This window comes from Oncorhynchus nerka, unplaced genomic scaffold (assembly GCF_034236695.1).
Source record: "Oncorhynchus nerka isolate Pitt River unplaced genomic scaffold, Oner_Uvic_2.0 unplaced_scaffold_1641, whole genome shotgun sequence".
NCBI classification, from domain to species: Eukaryota; Metazoa; Chordata; class Actinopteri; order Salmoniformes; family Salmonidae; genus Oncorhynchus; species Oncorhynchus nerka.
The window spans coordinates 39303-60244 of NW_027039681.1; the positions used below are offsets into that span (position 1 = coordinate 39303).

The following is a 20942-nucleotide window of genomic DNA, read 5'->3' on the forward strand; positions in this document are numbered from 1 at the left end:
ATACACACAACTTTTTACATCAATACTACACATTCCTTTCTCTCAGGTCCTCCTGCACACTTCTCACATCTAGGAATCTCCCTGATACACACTGCTGGAAGGAAGTAGTCAAGGAAGAGTTTGTGTTTACACAGGAAGTACCCCCACTTACCATCAAATGATAATTAGGATAAAAGTAGACATCATGCAAGACAACAACCCCTTAAAAGCTCCTGCACATCATCTCCAGCTGACACCTTTGCTAACAGGTATTGTCATTTAAATCTTGCCCATAACAGGTCCCAGAATTGTCAATTTAAAGAAATGTAGCCAATTTATTCATTACTACGTTTAGCTATTAGATAGTTAATCCAGAGATTCTTACCTTTAATGCTAGATCATTGATTGCAAGATATTAGCTCTTGTCCCTTAGTATTTTAATGAATGCATAACGGTAAACCTAGACACTTGCATCTTATAGTATTCTGAGTGGTGACTCAAGGCTCGCTACCTTGGCTAGATTCATTGATACAATTATGGGTCTTAAGCATCATGTAATATTGGAGTCAAAATGTTCTTCACTCTTCACCTTCTTCTGGCAACGGTCCATACTTGATCCCTTACTCTTTTTAATTTGCTTTTATGATCTTAATCTTTTCCAAACGTGTATTTTTGTCCTGTTTCGTCAATCTGATAAATACAATACATTATCAAAGTATGTTTGTCTATTTGAATCTTTTTCTCGCTCTTCCGTTGACATCAAAGTCCTGAGGCATGGAGTGACCTCTGAAGAGTGGAGATTAGGGTGGAGGTGGTAGCCAATGATGGGGTGGGGGTGCGGTTTGGGGTTCTCCCCGTCCGAGGCCTGGCCACTTTTTAAAGGTAATTTTTTATGACATTTCAGAACCACTTGTCAAACCAAGTTAAAAATGTATAATTTTTATTTTTAAAGCAATGACAGGCAATTCTGATATGCATCCTAGATTTAAAAGTTCACATTTCTGTCGATCTGAACATTCTGAAGATGTGTCTGATGGACAGCTATGAATCTAATATTTCCAATGATATATGATTAAAGGGTAAACATGAGTAATAACCTGATGTACTGTATGCTGACATTGTCATAGGGGGTTTACCCTATGGGCAAACTGAAAGGGATGGAGGGATGAATAGAAATAGTGATAAACACACAGAAAGGTACTATTGCTGCTGTGATTGAACACATTTTACACTCCAGGGACACAGTGATTAATTTTCTTTTAAGGTCTATGAGACATTTTCACCCCGACTGAGCCCCCTGGCTCATTGACCATAAGGCCTACAGATTAATTCAGTTAAAAAAAAGATAATTGTGTGTGTGTGTGATTGTGCAGTTGTGTACATTTCAATAACTATTTTCTTTTCATTTTAGATGTGTGTATTTTTGTGTATTGTTAGATATTACCGCAATGTTGGAGCTATGAACACAAGCATTCATACATCTGCAATAACATCTGCTAAATATGTGTATGTGACCAATAACATCTGCTAAATATGTGTATGTGACCAATAACATCTGCTAAATATGTGTATGTGACCAATAACATCTGCTAAATATGTGTATGTGACCAATAACATCTGCTAAATATGTGTATGTGACCAATAACATCTGCTAAATATGTGTATGTGACCAATAACATCTGCTAAATATGTGTATGTGACCAATAACATCTGCTAAATATGTGTATGTGACCAATAACATCTGCTAAATATGTGTATGTGACCAATCACATCTGCTAAATAAATATGTGTATGTGACCAATAACATCTGCTAAATATGTGTATGTGACCAATAACATCTGCTAAATATGTGTATGTGACCAATAACATCTGCTAAATATGTGTATGTGACCAATACAACTTGATGATGAAACTGTGTATTTGTGTGTGAGTACAAGTGCATAGGTTTGTGTGTGTGGGTTTATAATTGGTGGAGGGTGGTATGTGTATACTATAAACATTAGTGAAGTAACAGATTAAACATTGGTTTAGGTGTTATTACATGATCGGTTGAAGTCATTACATTTTTCATAAAAAGTTGTTACATGATACTGTAACTTACTACATTAAATGGAAAAGTTATTACTATAACAATTTAACATTTTATCATATTAACCAACAAGATATTACATTTCCCGGTTTTATTACATTATAAATCTAAAAGTTATTACATTAACCGTTGTCACAAGACACAGCATGCATAGATCTTACCTTGACCTCATGAATATTATTATTCAATGCGTCATTGATTAGTTTTAGGAGTACGTAAACACACGTTGACGATGACATTCTATGATAACATTTATCCATTTAAATCCCAATGTGCAATATTACATAGACACAGGGGAGAACTGATCCTAGATCAGAGCTGCATATTATGCTCCAGAGGTTACCATGGTGATCAGACTAAGGCAACCTTCTAAGAATGGGAGATGGATATGACTGTTCACTAGATGTTTTCTATTGATCCTTTATTTATGGATCTGGAACCAGTGTCAGATAGGAGGGAGAGGAAATATGGCACATTTCTGCTTTCTGGTGTTTTTTCATTGGCCCTAAATGAGCAAAGCTCTTTCCACATAGACAGGCATAAGGTTTCTCTCCAGTGTGTGTTCGTTGGTGTGTATTTAGGGTCCATGATAGACTGAAACTCTTCCCACACTGATCACAGCTATAAGGTTTCTCTCCGGTGTGTGTTCGCTGGTGTCTATTCAGGTGTTCTGATAGCGCAAAGCTCTTCCCACACTGATCACAGCTATAAGGCTTCTCTCCAGTGTGTGTTCGCTGGTGTCTATTCAGGTGTCCTGATAGAGCAAAGCTCTTCCCACATAGACAGACATAAGGCTTCTCTCCAGTGTGTGTTACCAGGTGTGTAGTCAGCTCTCCTGACCGAGCAAAGCTCTTCCCACACTGATTACAGCTATAAGGCTTCTCTCCAGTGTGTACACGCTGGTGTATGGTTAGAATTCCCGTGTTAGCAAAGCTTTTACCACAATCAAGGCAGGGGTAAGGCTTCTCCCCTGTATGCATTCTCAGATGAGATTTGAAGGTGTTAGAAGCAGCAAAACTCTTCCCACACTGTGAGCATCTGTAAGGTTTCTCTCCTGTATGAATTCTCAGATGAGATTTGAAGGCGTTAGAAGCAGCAAAACTCTTCCCACACTGAGAGCAGCAGTACGGTTTCTCTCCGGTGTGACTCCTTTGGTGCATTATGAAACCACTCCTGCTAGTGAAACTCTTCCCACAGTCAGAGCAGCAGTGGTGATGTTTTTTCCCTGTACGTCTGTGCTTCTTGAGGTGTTCTGATCGGGAGAGACTCTTCTCTATCTTGTCACAAACATGTTGTTGAGGCTCCCCAAATAAGTCCCTACCATTGAGAGAGCGACAGTTAAGGGTGTCCCCTGCGAAACAAAGACATTGAATGAATAGTTTTTGGAAATATGGGTCCATAAACATATCACCATCGATATACACTCAGTAGCCAGTTTATTAGGTACACTACCCCGTTCATGAAAATAGACCACTCCTACAGACAGTGTCACGCAGCTGTGGCTTGCTATATAAAGCAGGCAGACAGGCATTCAGTTACTGTTTGATTGAACATTAGAATTGGCAAAGCAAGTGACGTAAGCGACCTGAGTGACGATGCCAAGTGAGCTGGATCCAGTATCTCAGGAACGTCCGACCTCCTGGACTTTTCACGCACGACAGTGTCTAGGGTTTACCAAGAATGGTGCGACAAACAAAAAACATCCAGTCTGAGGTAGTCCTGTGGGTGAAAACAGCTTGTTGACGAGAGAGGTCGAAGGAGAATGGAAAGAATTGTGCAAACAGAAAAATAACGGCGCAGTACAACCGTGGTGTGCAGTGTGGCATCTTGGAACGCACAACTCGTCGATCCTCGTCACTGATGAGCTATTTAAGTAGACGACTACACTGTTCCACTACTATCAGCTAAAAACAAGAAGAAGCTACTCCAGTAAGAACGCAATCACCAACACTGGACAATTAAGGAGTGGAAAAACATTACCTGGTCCGGCGAATCCCAGTTCCTGTTGCGTCATGCTGATAAGAGTCAGGACTGGGTGTAAGCAGGATGAGTTCATGGCACAGCCGGTTGTCAACGGTACAGGATGTTGGTGATGGTGTACTGGTGTGGGGAATGTTTTTCCTGGCACAAGTTAGGTCCCTTGATACCAATTCAGCAACATTTTAACGCCACAGTGCTGACCAAACCCAATAGAGTATCTTTGGGATGAGATGGAACGGACTGTTGGCAGCACGAATGTGCCACCGTCCAATCTGCAGCAACTGCGTGATTCCATTGCGTCAACATGGACCAACATCACCGGGGAACGTTTCTGACACCTTGTAGAATCCATACCCTGAAGAATTCAGGATGTTCTGGAGGAAAAGGGGGGTCCGATCGGGTACTAGATTGGTGTACCTAATAAACTGGCCAATGAGTATATATTGTTAATCAATCAATTAACAGAAGTTGCAGAAGCAGATTGCAGTCTAATCCACACACACCATTGTTCTTACTTGGTGAAATCAAGTCTTCCTCCTCGTGACCCCCTCTCAAAGTTCCACTCTGCCCTGGTGTTTTCCTGCAGTCGACCAGCCTCACAGACAGGCTCTTCAGACCCAGCAGTAAGGCGATATCAGGAGAGTTGCGACCAGGGGACTCCGGCAGGGTGGAAGGGGACGGACTAGCTCTGTCCTGGTGACCACAGGAAGAATTGTACATAGAATATCATTAGACCAAACATTTGATTACTTTAGTCTAAATCTCTGATTGGTGCATCCTTATATCTCCTTTCTCTTTTAGTGTGTAATTGTTCACTACTTTCCACAAATGTACAGATTTTTTCAAACGGAAGTGGTTTATATATATTTTTTACTCTTAGTACAAATGCCAAAATTGATAACACTTGTAATGCCCCATTTTATGTTCAGAACCTTTGAGTATTCATTGGAGTTGAACACATCGTTCACCCCTGAGTTAGTCTTGGTGAACCCAGAAATAACGTCTCACATAATTGGTCAGCCGCTCTATTCAGTTCTGGGTTCATACACGTTAGGAGAGATTAGGAGATGTTAGAACGAGGAGCGGAACCGGAATGAGGAGCTCCCCAGTCTCTTTCAAGATACGGGCTGAATGTCCCCTTCCCTTCCGAAATGTGAAAGATGGTAACACCTGCTAAATCATGTTGTTCAAATAACCAGTGATGAAAAACCTAAACACCAGAACTATTGCTGCTCGTTATCCCACTTGGAGCATGTTGAGAAAATGTCAGTCTCATAGTTTCAGTATTCTTATACAGTACATACATAGAAGAAACCATCAGATATGGGGGTATTGTGGCATGTAGTAGAAACCTACAGTAAAAAGATATTGTGTAGCCTGGTGAAATTTCTGCCCCATGCAACATTGTTCAAGATCCACTTTTCTATGTGACTTGTTACTGTAACAGCAGCCACATCTAAAATGGTTGGTTTCCATCGTATCAACAACATTCAGATAATGAGTGGATTATACCACCCAAGTATTTCAGCAGTGCATGTACACTACATCATTTCAAATGGTTTTTAGATTTTTTTTTAACTGAAAGTAAACTAGACACTATATCATTTTAGTTTCGTAGCTCAGATTTGAGCAGTTTGATTAAATTATTGTTAAATGTCTTAACAAACAACAGGAAGATATTTTCAAAAGTAATCAACTGAAAATGGCCTAAGAGTTTTGAAACAGATTTTTGTGCTTAGAGTTGTGAAAATGTACCACATCCTTGTGAAAATTGCACCAAAGACAATTGGCAGAGTCATGGGCTAGGGGAGTTTCCACCATATGTTTTATACCAGCCATTTCCCTTCAAATCAGTGAAGGAAAGTGAACAAGTGCACAGTTAGGGAGGACAGAAAGATGACTAGAGATTCATTAACATTATCTTGGCAGAAGCAGAGCTAGCGTGAGGGCCACGTAGGACTGTTCCTGCAGATACAAAGAAACCATTATTTAACACTATAAAATATTTATAGTGTTACATATAAAATATTATGTAACACTATAAAACATGTAACACTATAAAGACTTATTTAACACTAATTATTATGTTACACTATAAAACATGGCAAAAGTGAATTGGTCTAGGTGGTTGTTGCTTATTTTATAAAGCAAAAGTACCCTACAGCTGTGTGTCACTACACCTCCTTGAGGGTACACCTGGGACTGGTAGCTGCACTGCTGGTTGGCTGCTGGTGGGGGAAGGACCAGGGAATTTATAAAGTAAGTTATTTATTAACTTTAATAGTTTAAATAAGTTAACACACTGCCGGGACTTGAGGTAGGCCTACACTAGAAGAATGACAATCTAACATATCTTTAGGCAGGAATTAAGAAAATAAAAGATTCAAAAGAACAGAATAGCATATTCTAAGTTTAAAGGTAGACTCAGAGATATGACATGTACAAAGTAAACAGCATGGTGGGTCAATTTCCGCAATAACCAAGAACGTTGAAGCACAAGGCTAAACTTCTCCAATGTTTGATTTAAAAAAAATATATATATATATATATATTTTACTAGGCAAGTCAGTTAAAGAACAAATTCTTATTTTCAATGACGGCCTAGGAACAGTGGGTTAACTGCCTGGGGCAGGGGCAGTTCAGGGAATGACAGATTTGTACCTTGTCAGCTTGGGGATTCGAACTTGCAACCTTTCGGTTACTAGTCCAACGCTCTAACCACTAGGCTACCCTGCCGCCCCAAAAAATGATACTGAACAAATACATAACGCCATTTCAAATATTTTAGTACACATGAGGAAATGAGTCAGTTGAAATGACTTCATTAGGCCCTAATCTATGGATCCCACATGACTGAGAATACAGACATGCATCTGTTGGTTACAGCTACCTTAAAAAAAGGTCTTCACAATGGGCCTCAGGATCTCATCGCTGTATTTTTGTGCATTCAAATTGACAATCGATCAAATGCAATGGTGTTTGTTGTCCGTAGCTTATGCCTGCCCATACCATAACCCCACCATGGGGCACTCTGTTCACAATGTTGACATCAGCACTCCGCTCACCCGCAAAATACACATGGTCTGCAATTGTCAGGCCTGGTTGGAGGTACTGCCAAATCCTCTAAAACAACGTTAGAGGCGTCATATGGTAGAAATTAACAGTACATGTTCTGCCAACAGCGCTGCTGGACATTCTTGCAGTCAGCATGCCAATTACACGCTCACTCAAAACTAGGAGACATCTGTGGCATTGTTTTGTGTGACAAAACCGCACATTTAGAGTGGCCTTTTATAACAACTTCTTGATATGCCACACCTGTCAAGTGGATGGATTATCTTGTAAAGGAGAAAGGCTCACTAACCGAGATGTAAACACACTTCTGCAAAAAAAATAGAGAAATAAGCTTTTTCTGGGATCTTTTGTTTCAGCTCATGAAACATGGGACCAACACTTCACATGTTGCATTTATATTTTTGTTCAGTGTTTATGAAAGCAAGACCATCATGATTCATTGACCGGGCGTTTTTTTATTGTAGAAATGTGGAGCCTGCCTGTATTTCCTTAGACCTTTCGAGCAATACATGTCATTCAGAAGAAAAACATATTACCTTGCCCTCATTAGCGCCTCACCCCTAGAACGGCAGTGCAAATAGCCAACACATGGGCTAGTCCACCATCCAGATCAGAGTTGGAAAAATAATCAAGCCCGTCAAATGGTTCGTTTGGCACTGTTGATCTACACAGATGTGGATTAAAATGTCAGGAAGACGAGAGAAGGAGCATAATAGAATCTATTCTGGATGTTCGGAACTGGTGAGTTTGTCCTGATGTTAGCAAGCAGGCGTTTGCTCACTGCAGTGGACAACATGCTCTTTACATTTGTATTGTTTTCTCAGCTACAGTTTGACTTGTGTCCTGTCTGACAATGAAATATGGCTAGATCTTACCGTAGCTTGGCGACAGAGTAGCTAGCTAGTGCTGTAAAAGCCAAATTGCATTGCAAGGTAGTATCGTGACAATTTCCACAAAGTTTGTTGTTGGTTTTTAAATTATATAGTTAGCCATCTATGTTTTGTGGAAATATTTAGGGCTGACATTTGGAAGTGAATTATCTATCGTTAGATGCCTTCTGTGTTCAGGTCAGCTGTTGTTGCATGACTCTAGCAAGCTAATGGCTTAAGTTATTTGTGTAACAAATCTTCCGTAAACAAATATAGCTAGATACATTTATTTGCCTGTTCATTCGCTAGCTTTCAACTGTTAGCTATTTACAGAGGCTAGCTGTTGGACTTTGGACAAGCAAGCTAATGTTAGCTAATAGCAGCTGTGTTGTTGCAGAACAACAGAGTTTCTGACTCGTTCAGATAGAACTCTGAGATTCGGCTGAAATATGTCAGCATTGTCAAATGCTACAAAAAGGAGCTCATTGTTGGTTCCTAATGGACAGAATTATGCTTGTGAGAGCGATTATTTATAAAATGTAATAAAATCTGTTGAACCTACACATTTAGTCAATCCGACATTTTTAAATGACATGGTCACTTTATGGTAGCGTTATGCTTGTTTTAAATCTGACTTCTAGACTTGAGGCATGTGGGCGTAGAAAATACTCTGAAAACTCAATTGCTAAAGACCCTGTTAGAAATTCGGTATATGGTACTCGGTAACGGCTGGACAGATCATGAGGTGGGGAGTGTGTTGTGTTTATCCAATCAAGTTCATTTGCGAGATTTCATCGACATTGGCGTCATAATGGCTTAGATTCGATGGTAGGGGAATTGTACTTTATCGTTGAGCTCCAACCAATGAATACTCCTCTCAATGGTCAATACATATATCATCAGCCTCTCAATGGTCAATACAGAGTTTATATACATCACTGGTGTAGCCTCTGGTCAATACAGAGTTTATATACATCACTGGTGTAGCCTCTCAATGGTCAATACAGAGTTTATATACATCACTGGTGTAACCTCTCAATGGTCAATACATATTCAGCATATACAGAGTTTATATACATCACTGCCTCTCAATGGTCAATACAGAGTTTATATACATCACTGGTGTAGCCTCTCAATGGTCAATACAGAGTTTATATACATCACTGGTGTAGCCTCTCAATGGCCAATACAGAGTTTATATACATCACTGGTGTAGCCTCTCAATGGTCAATACATATCATCAGCAATACAGAGTTTATATACATCACTGCCTCTCAATGGTCAATACAGAGTTTATATACATCACTGCCTCTCAATGGTCAATACAGAGTTTATATACATCACTGCCTCTCAATGGTCAATACAGAGTTTATATACATCACTGCCTCTCAATGGTCAATACAGAGTTTATATACATCACTGCCTCTCAATGGTCAATACAGAGTTTATATACATCACTGCCTCTCAATGGTCAATACAGAGTTTATAAACATCACTGCCTCTCAATGGTCAATACAGAGTTTATATACATCACTGCCTCTCAATGGCCAATACAGAGTTTATATACATCACTGGTGTAGCCTCTCAATGGTCAATACATATCATCAGCAATACAGAGTTTATATACATCACTGGTGTAGCCTCTCAATGGTCAATACAGAGTTTATAAACATCACTGGTGTAGTCTCTCAATGGTCAATACAGAGTTTATATACATCACTGGTGTAGCCTCTCAATGGCCAATACAGAGTTTATATACATCACTGGTGTAGCCTCTCAATGGTCAATACAGAGTTTATATACATCACTGGTGTAGCCTCTCAATGGTCAATACAGAGTTTATATACATCACTGGTGTAGCCTCTCAATGGTCAATACAGAGTTTATATACATCACTGGTGTAGCCTCTCAATGGTCAATACAGAGTTTATATACATCACTGGTGTAGCCTCTCAATGGTCAATACAGAGTTTATATACATCACTGGTGTAGCCTCTCAATGGTCAATACAGAGTTTATATACATCACTGGTGTAGTCAATGGTCAATACAGAGTTTATATACATCACTGGTGTAGCCTCTCAATGGTCAATACAGAGTTTATATACATCACTGGTGTAGCCTCTCAATGGTCAATACAGAGTTTATATACATCACTGGTGTAGCCTCTCAATGGCCAATACAGAGTTTATATACATCACTGGTGTAGCCTCTCAATACAGAGTTTATATACATCACTGGTGTAGCCTCTCAATGGTCAATACAGAGTTTATATACATCACTGCCTCTCAATGGTCAATACAGAGTTTATATACATCACTGGTGTAGCCTCTCAATGGTCAATACAGAGTTTATATACATCACTGCCTCTCAATGGTCAATACAGAGTTTATATACATCACTGGTGTAGTCTCTCAATGGTCAATACAGAGTTTATATACATCACTGGTGTAGTCTCTCAATGGTCAATACAGAGTTTATATACATCACTGGTGTAGCCTCTCAATGGTCAATACAGAGTTTATATACATCACTGGTGTAGCCTCTCACTGGTGTAGTCTCTCAATGGTCAATACAGAGTTTATATACATCACTGGTGTAGTCTCTCAATGGTCAATACAGAGTTTATATACATCACTGGTGTAGCCTCTCAATACAGAGGTCAATACAGAGTTTATATACATCACTGGTGTAGCCTCTCAATGGTCAATACAGAGTTTATATACATCACTGGTGTAGCCTCTCAATGGTCAATACAGAGTTTATATACATCACTGGTGTAGCCTCTCAATGGCCAATACAGAGTTTATATACATCACTGGTGTAGCCTCTCAATGGTCAATACAGAGTTTATATACATCACTGGTGTAGCCTCTCAATGGCCAATACAGAGTTTATATACATCACTGCCTCTCAATTCAATACAGAGTTTATACATCACTGGTGTAGCCTCTCAATGGTCAATACAGAGTTTATATACATCACTGGTGTAGCCTCTCAATGGTCAATACAGAGTTTATATACATCACTGGTGTAGCCTCTCAATGGTCAATACATATCATCAGCAATACAGAGTTTATATACATCACTGCCTCTCAATGGTCAATACAGAGTTTATATACATCACAATGGTCAATACAGAGTTTATATACATCACTGCCTCTCAATGGTCAATATCAGTAACCTCTCAAGTTTATCATCAGCATCACATCACTGGTGTAGCCTCTCAATGGCCAATACAGAGTTTATATACATCACTGGTGTAGTCTCTCAATGGTCAATACAGAGTTTATATACATCACTGGTGTAGCCTCTCAATGGTCAATACAGAGTTTATATACATCACTGGTGTAGCCTCTCAATGGTCAATACAGAGTTTATATACATCACTGGTGTAGCCTCTCAATGGTCAATACAGAGTTTATATACATCACTGGTGTAGCCTCTCAATGGTCAATACAGAGTTTATATACATCACTGGTGTAGCCTCTCAATGGTCAATACAGAGTTTATATACATCACTGGTGTAGCCTCTCAATGGCAATACAGAGTTTATATACATCACTGGTGTAGCCTCTCAATGGTCAATACAGAGTTTATATACATCACTGGTGTAGCCTCTCAATGGCCAATACAGAGTTTATATACATCACTGGTGTAGCCTCTCAATGGCCAATACAGAGTTTATATACATCACTGCCTCTCAATGGTCAATACAGAGTTTATATACATCACTGCCTCTCAATGGTCAATACAGAGTTTATATACATCAGTTCAATATATATCATCAGCAATACAGAGTTTATATACATCACTGGTGTAGCCTCTCAATGGTCAATACAGAGTTTATATACATCACTGGTGTAGCCTCTCAATGGTCAATACAGAGTTTATATACATCACTGGTGTAGCCTCTCAATGGTCAATACAGAGTTTATATACATCACTGGTGTAGTCTATGCTTAATTATTTTCGCTTCTGACTTGACCTGCTGGTTGCGCATTGCTTGTATCATCAATATGTGTGCGATTGACTAGTGGGCTACTTTGCTGAAATAACCACCCTGGTTTATGTTGTCTAGACGTTCAAAAGGAACGCATAGATGTGGAAGATCAAAGCAAACGAGACCTAGACGTTGTCTACACCACAGTAAGGGACACTGTTCATAACTGTCAACCAAACTTACCCGATCCATCTTGGAAACGATTCTTTCTTCAAATAAAAAAACATGAAAGTAAAGGTGTACGCTAGAGTTACGTTCCTTGTCAAAGCGTTCAGATAAAGAACAGTTAGACCAGCGCAACCAAATGTCCTTTTAAATATCAAAACTGGATTTAAGTTGTCACAAACAAACGTCTCATTGAGATTAATTTTACATCAGAACGATCCCGTGGAATTTTATTTGGTTTGAAAACTCGATAGATGGTAACAAAGTACTTCCTGTTGATGCTTTTCAGCTTCTTCTGTTGTGTTTAAGAGGTGCCGCCACCTACTGTACATAGTCATCAACACTTTTCTTCAAGCGGGTGAGGCGGTTCAGGGAGTATAATTTATTGCTAGAAAATAACTGTTTGTATTCCCTCATATATAGTATGTTAAATCAATGACAAATGTAGACGATTTTTGGTGTAATCAATATGTAATTAATCTATTTAAACTGTAAATTATTAGATGCATCACGTTGTCAATGCATTTTGTCCACGTGTGGTTGTATTGTTGGCAAATACAATAAAAATCACAAATCCTAAGGTATTTATATAAACAACTAAAATAGCTTGCAGCCTCTGACTGGCTGAGGTTTGCTGGAAGGTGGCAGGCTGAATATGAGATTAGAGAAATGTATTGTTATTGTCTTTCAAACAAGCTCATGGCTCAATGGCTTTCTATGGTTTATTTATTATGGATCCCCATTACTTCCTGCCAAGGCAGCAGCTACTCTTCCTGGGGTAAAGCAACATTAAGGCAGTTATATACAATTTAAAATATTACATGACAATTCATACCACTTTTCACAACACATTAAGTGTGTTCCCTCAGGCCACTTCTCTACTATCACATATCTATAATACAAAATGAATGTGTACGTGTGTCTGTGCCTGTGTGTGTCTCTTCACAGTCCCTGCTGTTACATAAGGTTTAGTTGTATCTGTTTTTTAAATCTGATTCTACTGCTTGTTACCTGATGTGGAATAGAGTTCTATGTAGCCAATGCTCTATGTAGTACTGTGCCACTCCAATAAGCTGTTCTGGACTTGGGGACTGTGAAGAGACCTTTGGTGGCATGTGTAGTGGGGTATGCATAGGTGTCCGAGCTGTGTGCTAGTAGTTTAAACAGACAGCTCGGTACATTCAGCTTGTCAACACTTCTTACAAAACAAGTAGTGATGAAGTCAATCTCTCCTCCACTTTGAGCCATGAGAGATTGACATGCATATTAATGTTAGCTCTCCATGTACATCTAAGCGCCAGCCATGCTGCCCTGTTCTGAGCCAATTTAAATTTTCCGAGGTCCCTACTAAACAGTAGTCCAGGTGTGACAGAACTAGAGCCTGTAGGACCTGCCACTATGATGTGATTTTCAATTGCATTTGATGTCAAGCACTTATCATCAAGACAGTATCATGCTTTTAAAACTCACTTCACTGTGAAAATACATTTGAAGAAAGAAATTCAACAGCAGGTTGTTTCAAAGCCCTAACACAACAAAATGGACAGGTGATGATTATTTCAAAACATCTATATGCATATTAGAGTTATGAGTCCAAGTTGAAACCCCCAAAAAAAAAAAACTGTATAAAAATGATGATTGTGCCGTTATACAATACTTAGCCTACTACATATTACACACGGCAGAAAAACGTGAAAATAAATGTTAAAAATAAACATTTAAGATCTCTTGTGTGTTTGAGTGTGGATTGTACTATTATGCATACTAGATGAACTGATTACCTTATGCTACATTCCAACATCTGTGAGAAAATGTATAGACCTAGGCGATGCGGTTGGTTCATTGATAGTGCAGGGCGGCTTACAGTTAGCCTACAATTATAGTGAATTTGTTTTTAGTAGGGACTTTTTTTCTATTCATATTTTATTTAATAGGATGACACATTCCCTTTAGCTATACAGAATATCTCAGTCCCATATGTTTCCATCTCCTCCTCTCTCTCCTTTATTCCTTTCCTGAGCGCCTTCTTCCTTCTTGATGTTCCCCAACAGATTTCACTTGGTTTCCCAAATTAAGCATTGGTTAGCTACAGGAACAGGGTTGGAGAGCCCATGGCATACAGTGTTTGGGGGGAATAACACCTGTTGCGCAGAGAGCACATGCTCCTCAAACAGTGGTTGATGTGTGGAGTGAAATAAGTGTTTTTATATTTATTTCTTAGTTGCTCACATTAAGCACATGCTCTGCAAAAAAAAAAAGTAGCCTGCCTGGTCGGTGTGCTGCCACCATTTGCTATTCAAGTGCGTAAGGATGACATGTCTTTTCCCCCTGTTCCCTTTCCTGTTCATTTAATAATGGGCCATTCTCAATCAGAACAAATGTTACACATTAGTAAAGAAAATATGAAATTGAGAGTAGTCTGTTGGGTGAAAATCTGATCACTTGATGTGAGAACAGCTGTGCAGCCTGAGGCAAGGAACAGAGCACAAGCTTATTTTTTTTGTAACTTCCCAAAATCATCAATAGGCTATAATCGCATCATGCAGCCCATATAGAATGTCTTTGAAATCATAACATAAGGTTTATCATTTACAACTAAAGTTGCCAAATAACTCTAAAACTAGTGTATAGGACCTTTTTCAAATGATCACTTTTACATTCAACAAAGCCACTTCATATTCGCTCTGGAATGGGAAAAATATCCTATTTTATTCAGCTAAGATCAATTGTATTCTTCTTACTATGAAAATAATTTAATATAAAATAACGACATGGGCCTTATAAGCATCTTTTGTCAGCTAAATGAACCAGCCTACAGCCTTTGCAGGAAGCATGTCTGCATCCCACTGCTGGCTGGCTTCTGAAGCTAAGCAGGATTGGTCCTGGATGGGAGACCAGATGCTGCTGGAAGTGGTGTTGGAAGGCCAGTTAGGAGGCACTCTTTCCTCTGGTTTAAAAAAATATCCCAATGCCCCAGGGCAGTGATTTGGGACATTGCCCTGTATAGGGTGCTGTCTTTCGGACTGGACGTTAAACGGGTGTCCTGACTATCTGGTCACGAAAATATCCCATGGCACGTATTGTAAGAGTAGGGGTGTTAACCCTGGTGTCCTGGCTAAATTCCCAATCTGGACCTCATATCATCACAGTCACCTAATCATCTCCAGCTTCCAAATGGCTCATTCATCCCCCCTCCTCTGCCCTGTAACTATTCCCCAGATCTTTGCTGTAAATGAGAATATGTTCTCAGTCAATTTACCTGGTAAAATAAGGGTTAAATAAACTATGGCATGGAGCATAACCAGATAATATACAGCAGGCCAACTCATATTCTGTTCTTCTGAAATACATTTTCTTCATATCATAATATTTTGTTAGTCCTGACTAAAATAAATAATGGATTTTTTGTGATGGTGTATATTAAATAGATTTTAGACTTTTATTTTTATGTAGATGTTTCAAAGGTGTGAATCAGCAGCTTGTATGTGTGGAGACCTGGAGATGCTAAACATGCTCGTGTTAATGGTTAATAACTGTGAGACTGGCAGTCTGCATAACAATAACCGACTGACAAAATGTCACAGCCCTAAGTGGGACAACATTCCACAGGCCACAACGAACAGCCTGATCAACTCTATGCAAAGGAGATGTGTCATGTTGCATGAGGCAAATGCGGGTCACACCAGATGCTGACTGTTTTTCTCATCCACTCCCCTAGGTTATTTTTAAGGTATCTGTGACCAACATATGTATATCTGTATTCTCAGTCATGTGAAATCCATAGATTAGGGCCGAATTAATTAATTTAAATTACCGATTTCTTTACATGAACTGTATCTCAGTAAAATCTTTGAAATTGTTACGTTTTATATTTTTGTTCAGAGCAGATGATCAGGACAGTGAAGAGTACTATTTGCCCGAAGAGGTGAGGTCTTGCAATGAGCTATATGACTGTACTTCTTCATTCTCAAGAGGAAAGTTCAAACCCTCAGCCACAAGGTCACTGAGACGGACCAACAGGGGATCGTCTGAAAGGAACTGACATGCAGGGATGGGATTTAAGGATTTTGGTCACTGGCCAGCAGACCGCAATGTCTACTAGCCCGGGGCACATTTGGGACCTAAATCTGTGGCATTCGTTGTTTGTAAAGGCAACATTTCACTGCTGTGTCGAGCTAGTTTGGCACCTTTTCTACTAGCCCAATCTGAAAAGTACTAGCCTTGGGATAGCGTAATTTCCATCCCTGCTGACGTGTCTAACTGATTTCACAGGTCATTTGACTAATCATGTACAACAGAAGCACTCTGGAACAAAACCGATTTTGTAGTTTGTATTGGAAAAACATCGAGTTCACAAGTCCTTTGTGAGCTAGTTAGCCAACTAGTTAATGTTAGCTCACTGTTTGTGTAATCACACTTTTCCAAGTGGTGACATGTTAGCTAGCCCACCAAGGCAGAGGGATATTTAGCTAATGTTTAGCTAGCTATGTTAGTTAACATTAGCTCAACATTCGTGTAGTCAGATTATTTACGTGGTGACGTGCTAGCTAACTAACTACTGTTGCCCTAGTGCTGGGCTAAAGTTAGCAAGTCTGACTACACGAACGGCGAGTTAACGTTATCTAGCTGGCTAGCTCACAAAGGACTTGTCAACCATGAAATGTCATTCATTATGCTGTCCTATGCTGGTTTTCTTTTTGACCTGTGAGGAAGGTAACGTGCGTTACACACAACTAACGTTACAATCAGTGGCTTTCTAGCTAACGTACATTTTTAGAAGCCCCTAGCTAGCCAACCACTGATCTTTGACACACCCATCATGGCTTGTTGGCAGCTATCAACAGGGCTTACCTGTACTGCATATCTATCTAATGTTTCTCTGCAGTGTGTGTTCGGTGGTGTCTAATCATGTTGTAAGCTACAGCAAAGCTTTTCCCACACTGATCACAGCTATAAGGCTTCTCCCCAGTGTGTGTTCGCTGGTGTGTATTCAGGGTGGAAGCTACAGCAAAGCTTTTCCCACACTGATCACAGCTATAAGGCTTCTCTCCAGTGTGTTTTCGATAGTGTCTAATCAGGGTGGAAGCTACAGCAAAGCCCTTTCCACACTGGTAACAGCAATAAGGCTTCTCTCCAGTGTGTGTTCTCTGGTGTATAGTTCGTTTATCTGATAGAGCAAAGCTCTTCCCACACTGATCACAGCTATAAGGTTTCTCTCCAGTGTGTGTTTGCTTGTGTCTATTCAGGGTGGAAGCTCGAGCAAAGTTCATCCCACACTGACCACAGCTATAAGGCTTCACTCCAGTGTGTGTTAGCTTGTGTGTTGTCAGGTTGCCTGACTGATTGAAGCTTTTCCCACACTGACCACAGCTATAAGGCTTCACTCCAGTGTGTATACGCTGGTGTATAGTTAGGGCTTTTGATAGAGCAAAGCTCTTCCCACACTGATCACAGCTATAAGGTTTCTCTCCTGTGTGTGTTCGCAGGTGTCTAGTCAGCTCTCTTGACTGAGCAAATCTCTTCCCACACCGATCACAGCTATAAGGTTTCTCTCCGGTATGTGTTCGCTGGTGTGAATTTAAGGTCCCAGATTGACTGAAGCTCTTTCCACACTGATCACAGCTATAAGGCTTCTCTCCTGTGTGTGTTCGCAGGTGTATGTTCAGGGCTCCCAAATAAGAAAATCTTTTCCCACAATCAAGGCACGGGTAAGGCCTCTCCCCTTTATGAATTCTCAGATGAGATTTGAAGGTGTTAGAAGCAGCGAAACACTTCCCACACTGTGAGCAGCAGTACGGTTTCTCTACGGTGTGAATAATGGAGCCACTCTGGCTTGTGAAACTCTTCCCACAGTCAGAGAAGCAGTGGTGAGGTTTCTTTCCTATACGTCTCTGCTGGTGTTTCTTGAGACGTTCTGATCTGGAGAGACTCTTCTCTGTCTTGTCAGCAACATGACATGGTTGAAGCGCCCCAGATGATAAGCCCCTCCCACTGCGAGAACGGCGGTTAGGGGTGTCCCCTGTGAAACAAAAACATTGAATAACTAGGTTTTGGAAATATGGATCGATAAACAAATACTATAACAATTTAAAATAATGTTTTTTAGCAAATGCTCTTATCCAGAGTGACTTACAGGACCAATTAGGGTTAAGTACCTTACTCAAGGGCAGACAGATTTTCCACCTAGTCGGCTCAGAGATCCAAACCAGCAAGCTTTCAATTTGTGGCCCAATGCTCTAAACCAAGTCTACCTGCCTCTCTTATCATCAATACACTCAGTGGCCAGTTTATTAGGTATACCACCCTCCGTTCACAAAATTCAAACGACAATAAACTAGCAACTGAGTGTTTTTACTGTTTATAAATCAATATTGTAGTCTAATCCACACACCCCATTGTTCTTACTTGATGAAATCAAATCTCCCTCCTCGTGTCCTCTCACAGTTCCACTCTGCCCTGCTGTTTTCCTGCAGTCGACCAGCCACACAGACACCCTCTTCAGATCCAGCAGTAAGGCGATACCAGGAGAGTTGTGACCAGGGGATTCCGGCAGGGTGGAGGGGGACGGACTAGCTCTGTCCTGGTGACCACAGGAAGAATTGTACATAGAATATCATTAGACCAAACATTTGATTACTTTAGTCTAAATCTCTGATTGATTGGGTGCATCCTTATAACTCCATTCTCCTGAAGTGTGTAATCGTTCACTACTTTACACAAATGTCTAGTATTTTTTTCAAATCACTTTGGCAAATTTTTCAAATGGAACTTCTTATGTTAAGAGCCTTTGATTGAGCATTCATTGGCGTTGAAACAATTAGCCGCTCAATTTAGTTCATATGTGTTAGGAGAGCTTAAGAGTTTATGGAAAGAGGAGCTCCACCATCTCAAGATACAGGCCGAATGTCCCCTCCCCTTCCAAAATGTGAAAGATTGTAACACCTGTTAAATCACTATGCATCATAGGTATATTTCACTGGTCATCCCCAAAGCCAACACCTCCTTTGGCTGCCTTTCCTTCCAGTTCTCTGCTGCCAATGACTGGAACAAATTGCAAAAATCACTGAAGTTGGAGACTTACATTTACCTCACTAACTAGTCAGCTGTCAGAGAAGCTTACCGATCGCTGCAGCTCTACACAGCCCATCTGTAAATAGCCCATCCAACTAACTACCTACCTCATCCCCATATTTGTTTTTATTTTTCTGCTCTTTTGCACACCAGTATTTCTACTCTGCACATATCACTCCAGTATAAATTGCTAAATTCTAATTACTTCACCACTATTGGCCTATTTATTGCCTTACCTCCTTACTTCAATTGCACATACTGTGTACAGATTTTTCTATTGTGTTATTGACTTTGTTTATCCCATGTGTAACTGTGTTGTTGTTGTCACACTGCTTTGCTTGATCTTCCAACATAAATTAAAAGAATGTCAATTTATACAGTTCTCAAACTGTACTTAAACTTGACACTATACAATTTGTTTAGTAGTTAAGTTTTGAGCAATTTGATTAAATTATAGTTAAATATATTGTTTACAAATTACTGGAAAATATTTTTTCATGTAATTAATTGTAAATGACCTTTGGAAACATGTGTTTAGAACTGTGAAAATGTACCACATACTTAAAAAATGCAACAAAGTGATGAAAAAAAAAAAAACTTAACGGCATTGGATTGGTGGAAGCATGGGCTCGTGGGTGTTCACACCATATGTTTTATACAAATCATTTCCTTTCAAAATCAGGGAAGTGAGCAAGTGACGACGTTGGAAGGAAAGATAATTAGGAATTCCTTAACATGGTATCTAGCCTACCAAAAAACATGATGTAACACAATAAAACATGATGTAACACTTACAAATATTATTTAAACGCCTATGCAGAAATTGCTCCACCATTTCCTGATTGCTAAAATTGCTAAGAAGTGCACTGTAGAGATTTGTTGTACCACCTAAACAAACCGCTGTGAAATATATTTTCCATAACCCAAAATATTGTATTTTCAGATGTTTGTAGCTGGTACACAAAACCGAAAGTAAGACTGAAAAACTAAATAAAAATGGGAAGCATAGAAATAACACACACAGAACAGATTTACTGATTCTTAGACTTGCTTTCAATGAGAATGACAGATCTATAACTGACATTGCTATGTCAATTCTCCCAAAAACAAACATATTGCAGCTTTAACACTTTCAAACATGATTTAACACTAAGACATACAGTGCCTTGCGAAAGTATTCGGCCCCCTTTAACTTTGCCACCTTTTGCCACATTTCAGGCTTCAAACATAAAGATATAAAACTGTATTGTTTTGTGAAGAATCAACAACAAGTGGGACACAATCATGAAGTGGAACGACATTTATTGGATATTTCAAACTTTTTAACAAATCAAAACTGAAAAATTGGGCGTGCAAAATTATTCAGCCCCTTTACTTTCAGTGCAGCAAACTCTCTCCAGAAGTTCAGTGAGGATCTCTGAATGATCCAATGTTGACCTAAATGACTAATGACGATAAATACAATCCACCTGTGTGTAATCAAGTCTCCGTATAAATGCACCTGCACTGTGATAGTCTCAGAGGTCCGTTAAAAGCGCAGAGAGCATCATGAAGAACAAGGAACACACCAGGCAGGTCCGAGATACTGTTGTGAAGAAGTTTAAAGCCGGATTTGGATACAAAAAGATTTCCCAAGCTTTAAACATCCCAAGGAGCACTGTGCAAGCGATAATATTGAAATGGAAGGAGTATCAGACCACTGCAAATCTACC

The 20942-nt window shown here is 39.7% G+C and overlaps 2 protein-coding genes and 1 long non-coding RNA gene across 4 annotated transcripts; 1 reads left to right on the plus strand and 2 right to left on the minus strand.

The window, feature by feature from the left end:
• Positions 1 to 1765: 1765 nt before the first annotated feature.
• Positions 1766 to 4783, minus strand: LOC115117090 (zinc finger protein 239-like). Of its 2 annotated transcripts, none has more exons than XM_029645546.2 (2): positions 4564 to 4783; positions 1766 to 3419 (listed from the first exon to the last, which is right to left on the minus strand). In XM_029645546.2, the coding sequence occupies exons 1-2, from the start codon at positions 4766 to 4768 to the stop codon at positions 2494 to 2496; spliced, it is 1131 nt and encodes a 376-aa protein (XP_029501406.2). In that variant the 5' UTR covers positions 4769 to 4783; the 3' UTR covers positions 1766 to 2493. The 2 variants fall into 2 exon arrangements, with proteins under 2 accessions (XP_029501406.2, XP_029501405.2); XM_029645545.2 differs by having other exon boundaries at positions 4552 to 4783.
• Positions 4784 to 7710: 2927 nt separating this feature from the next.
• On the plus strand, positions 7711 to 19647 carry LOC135568298 (uncharacterized). The gene is made up of 2 exons (XR_010462606.1): positions 7711 to 7864; positions 18604 to 19647. It is a non-coding gene; the product is annotated as an uncharacterized LOC135568298 (long non-coding RNA).
• Positions 16861 to 18766, minus strand: LOC135568296 (zinc finger protein 629-like). The gene is made up of 2 exons (XM_065015182.1): positions 18565 to 18766; positions 16861 to 18178 (listed from the first exon to the last, which is right to left on the minus strand). Exons 1-2 carry the CDS (start codon positions 18764 to 18766, stop codon positions 17028 to 17030), a joined length of 1353 nt encoding a protein of 450 aa, XP_064871254.1. The 3' UTR covers positions 16861 to 17027.
• Positions 19648 to 20942: the final 1295 nt, after the last annotated feature.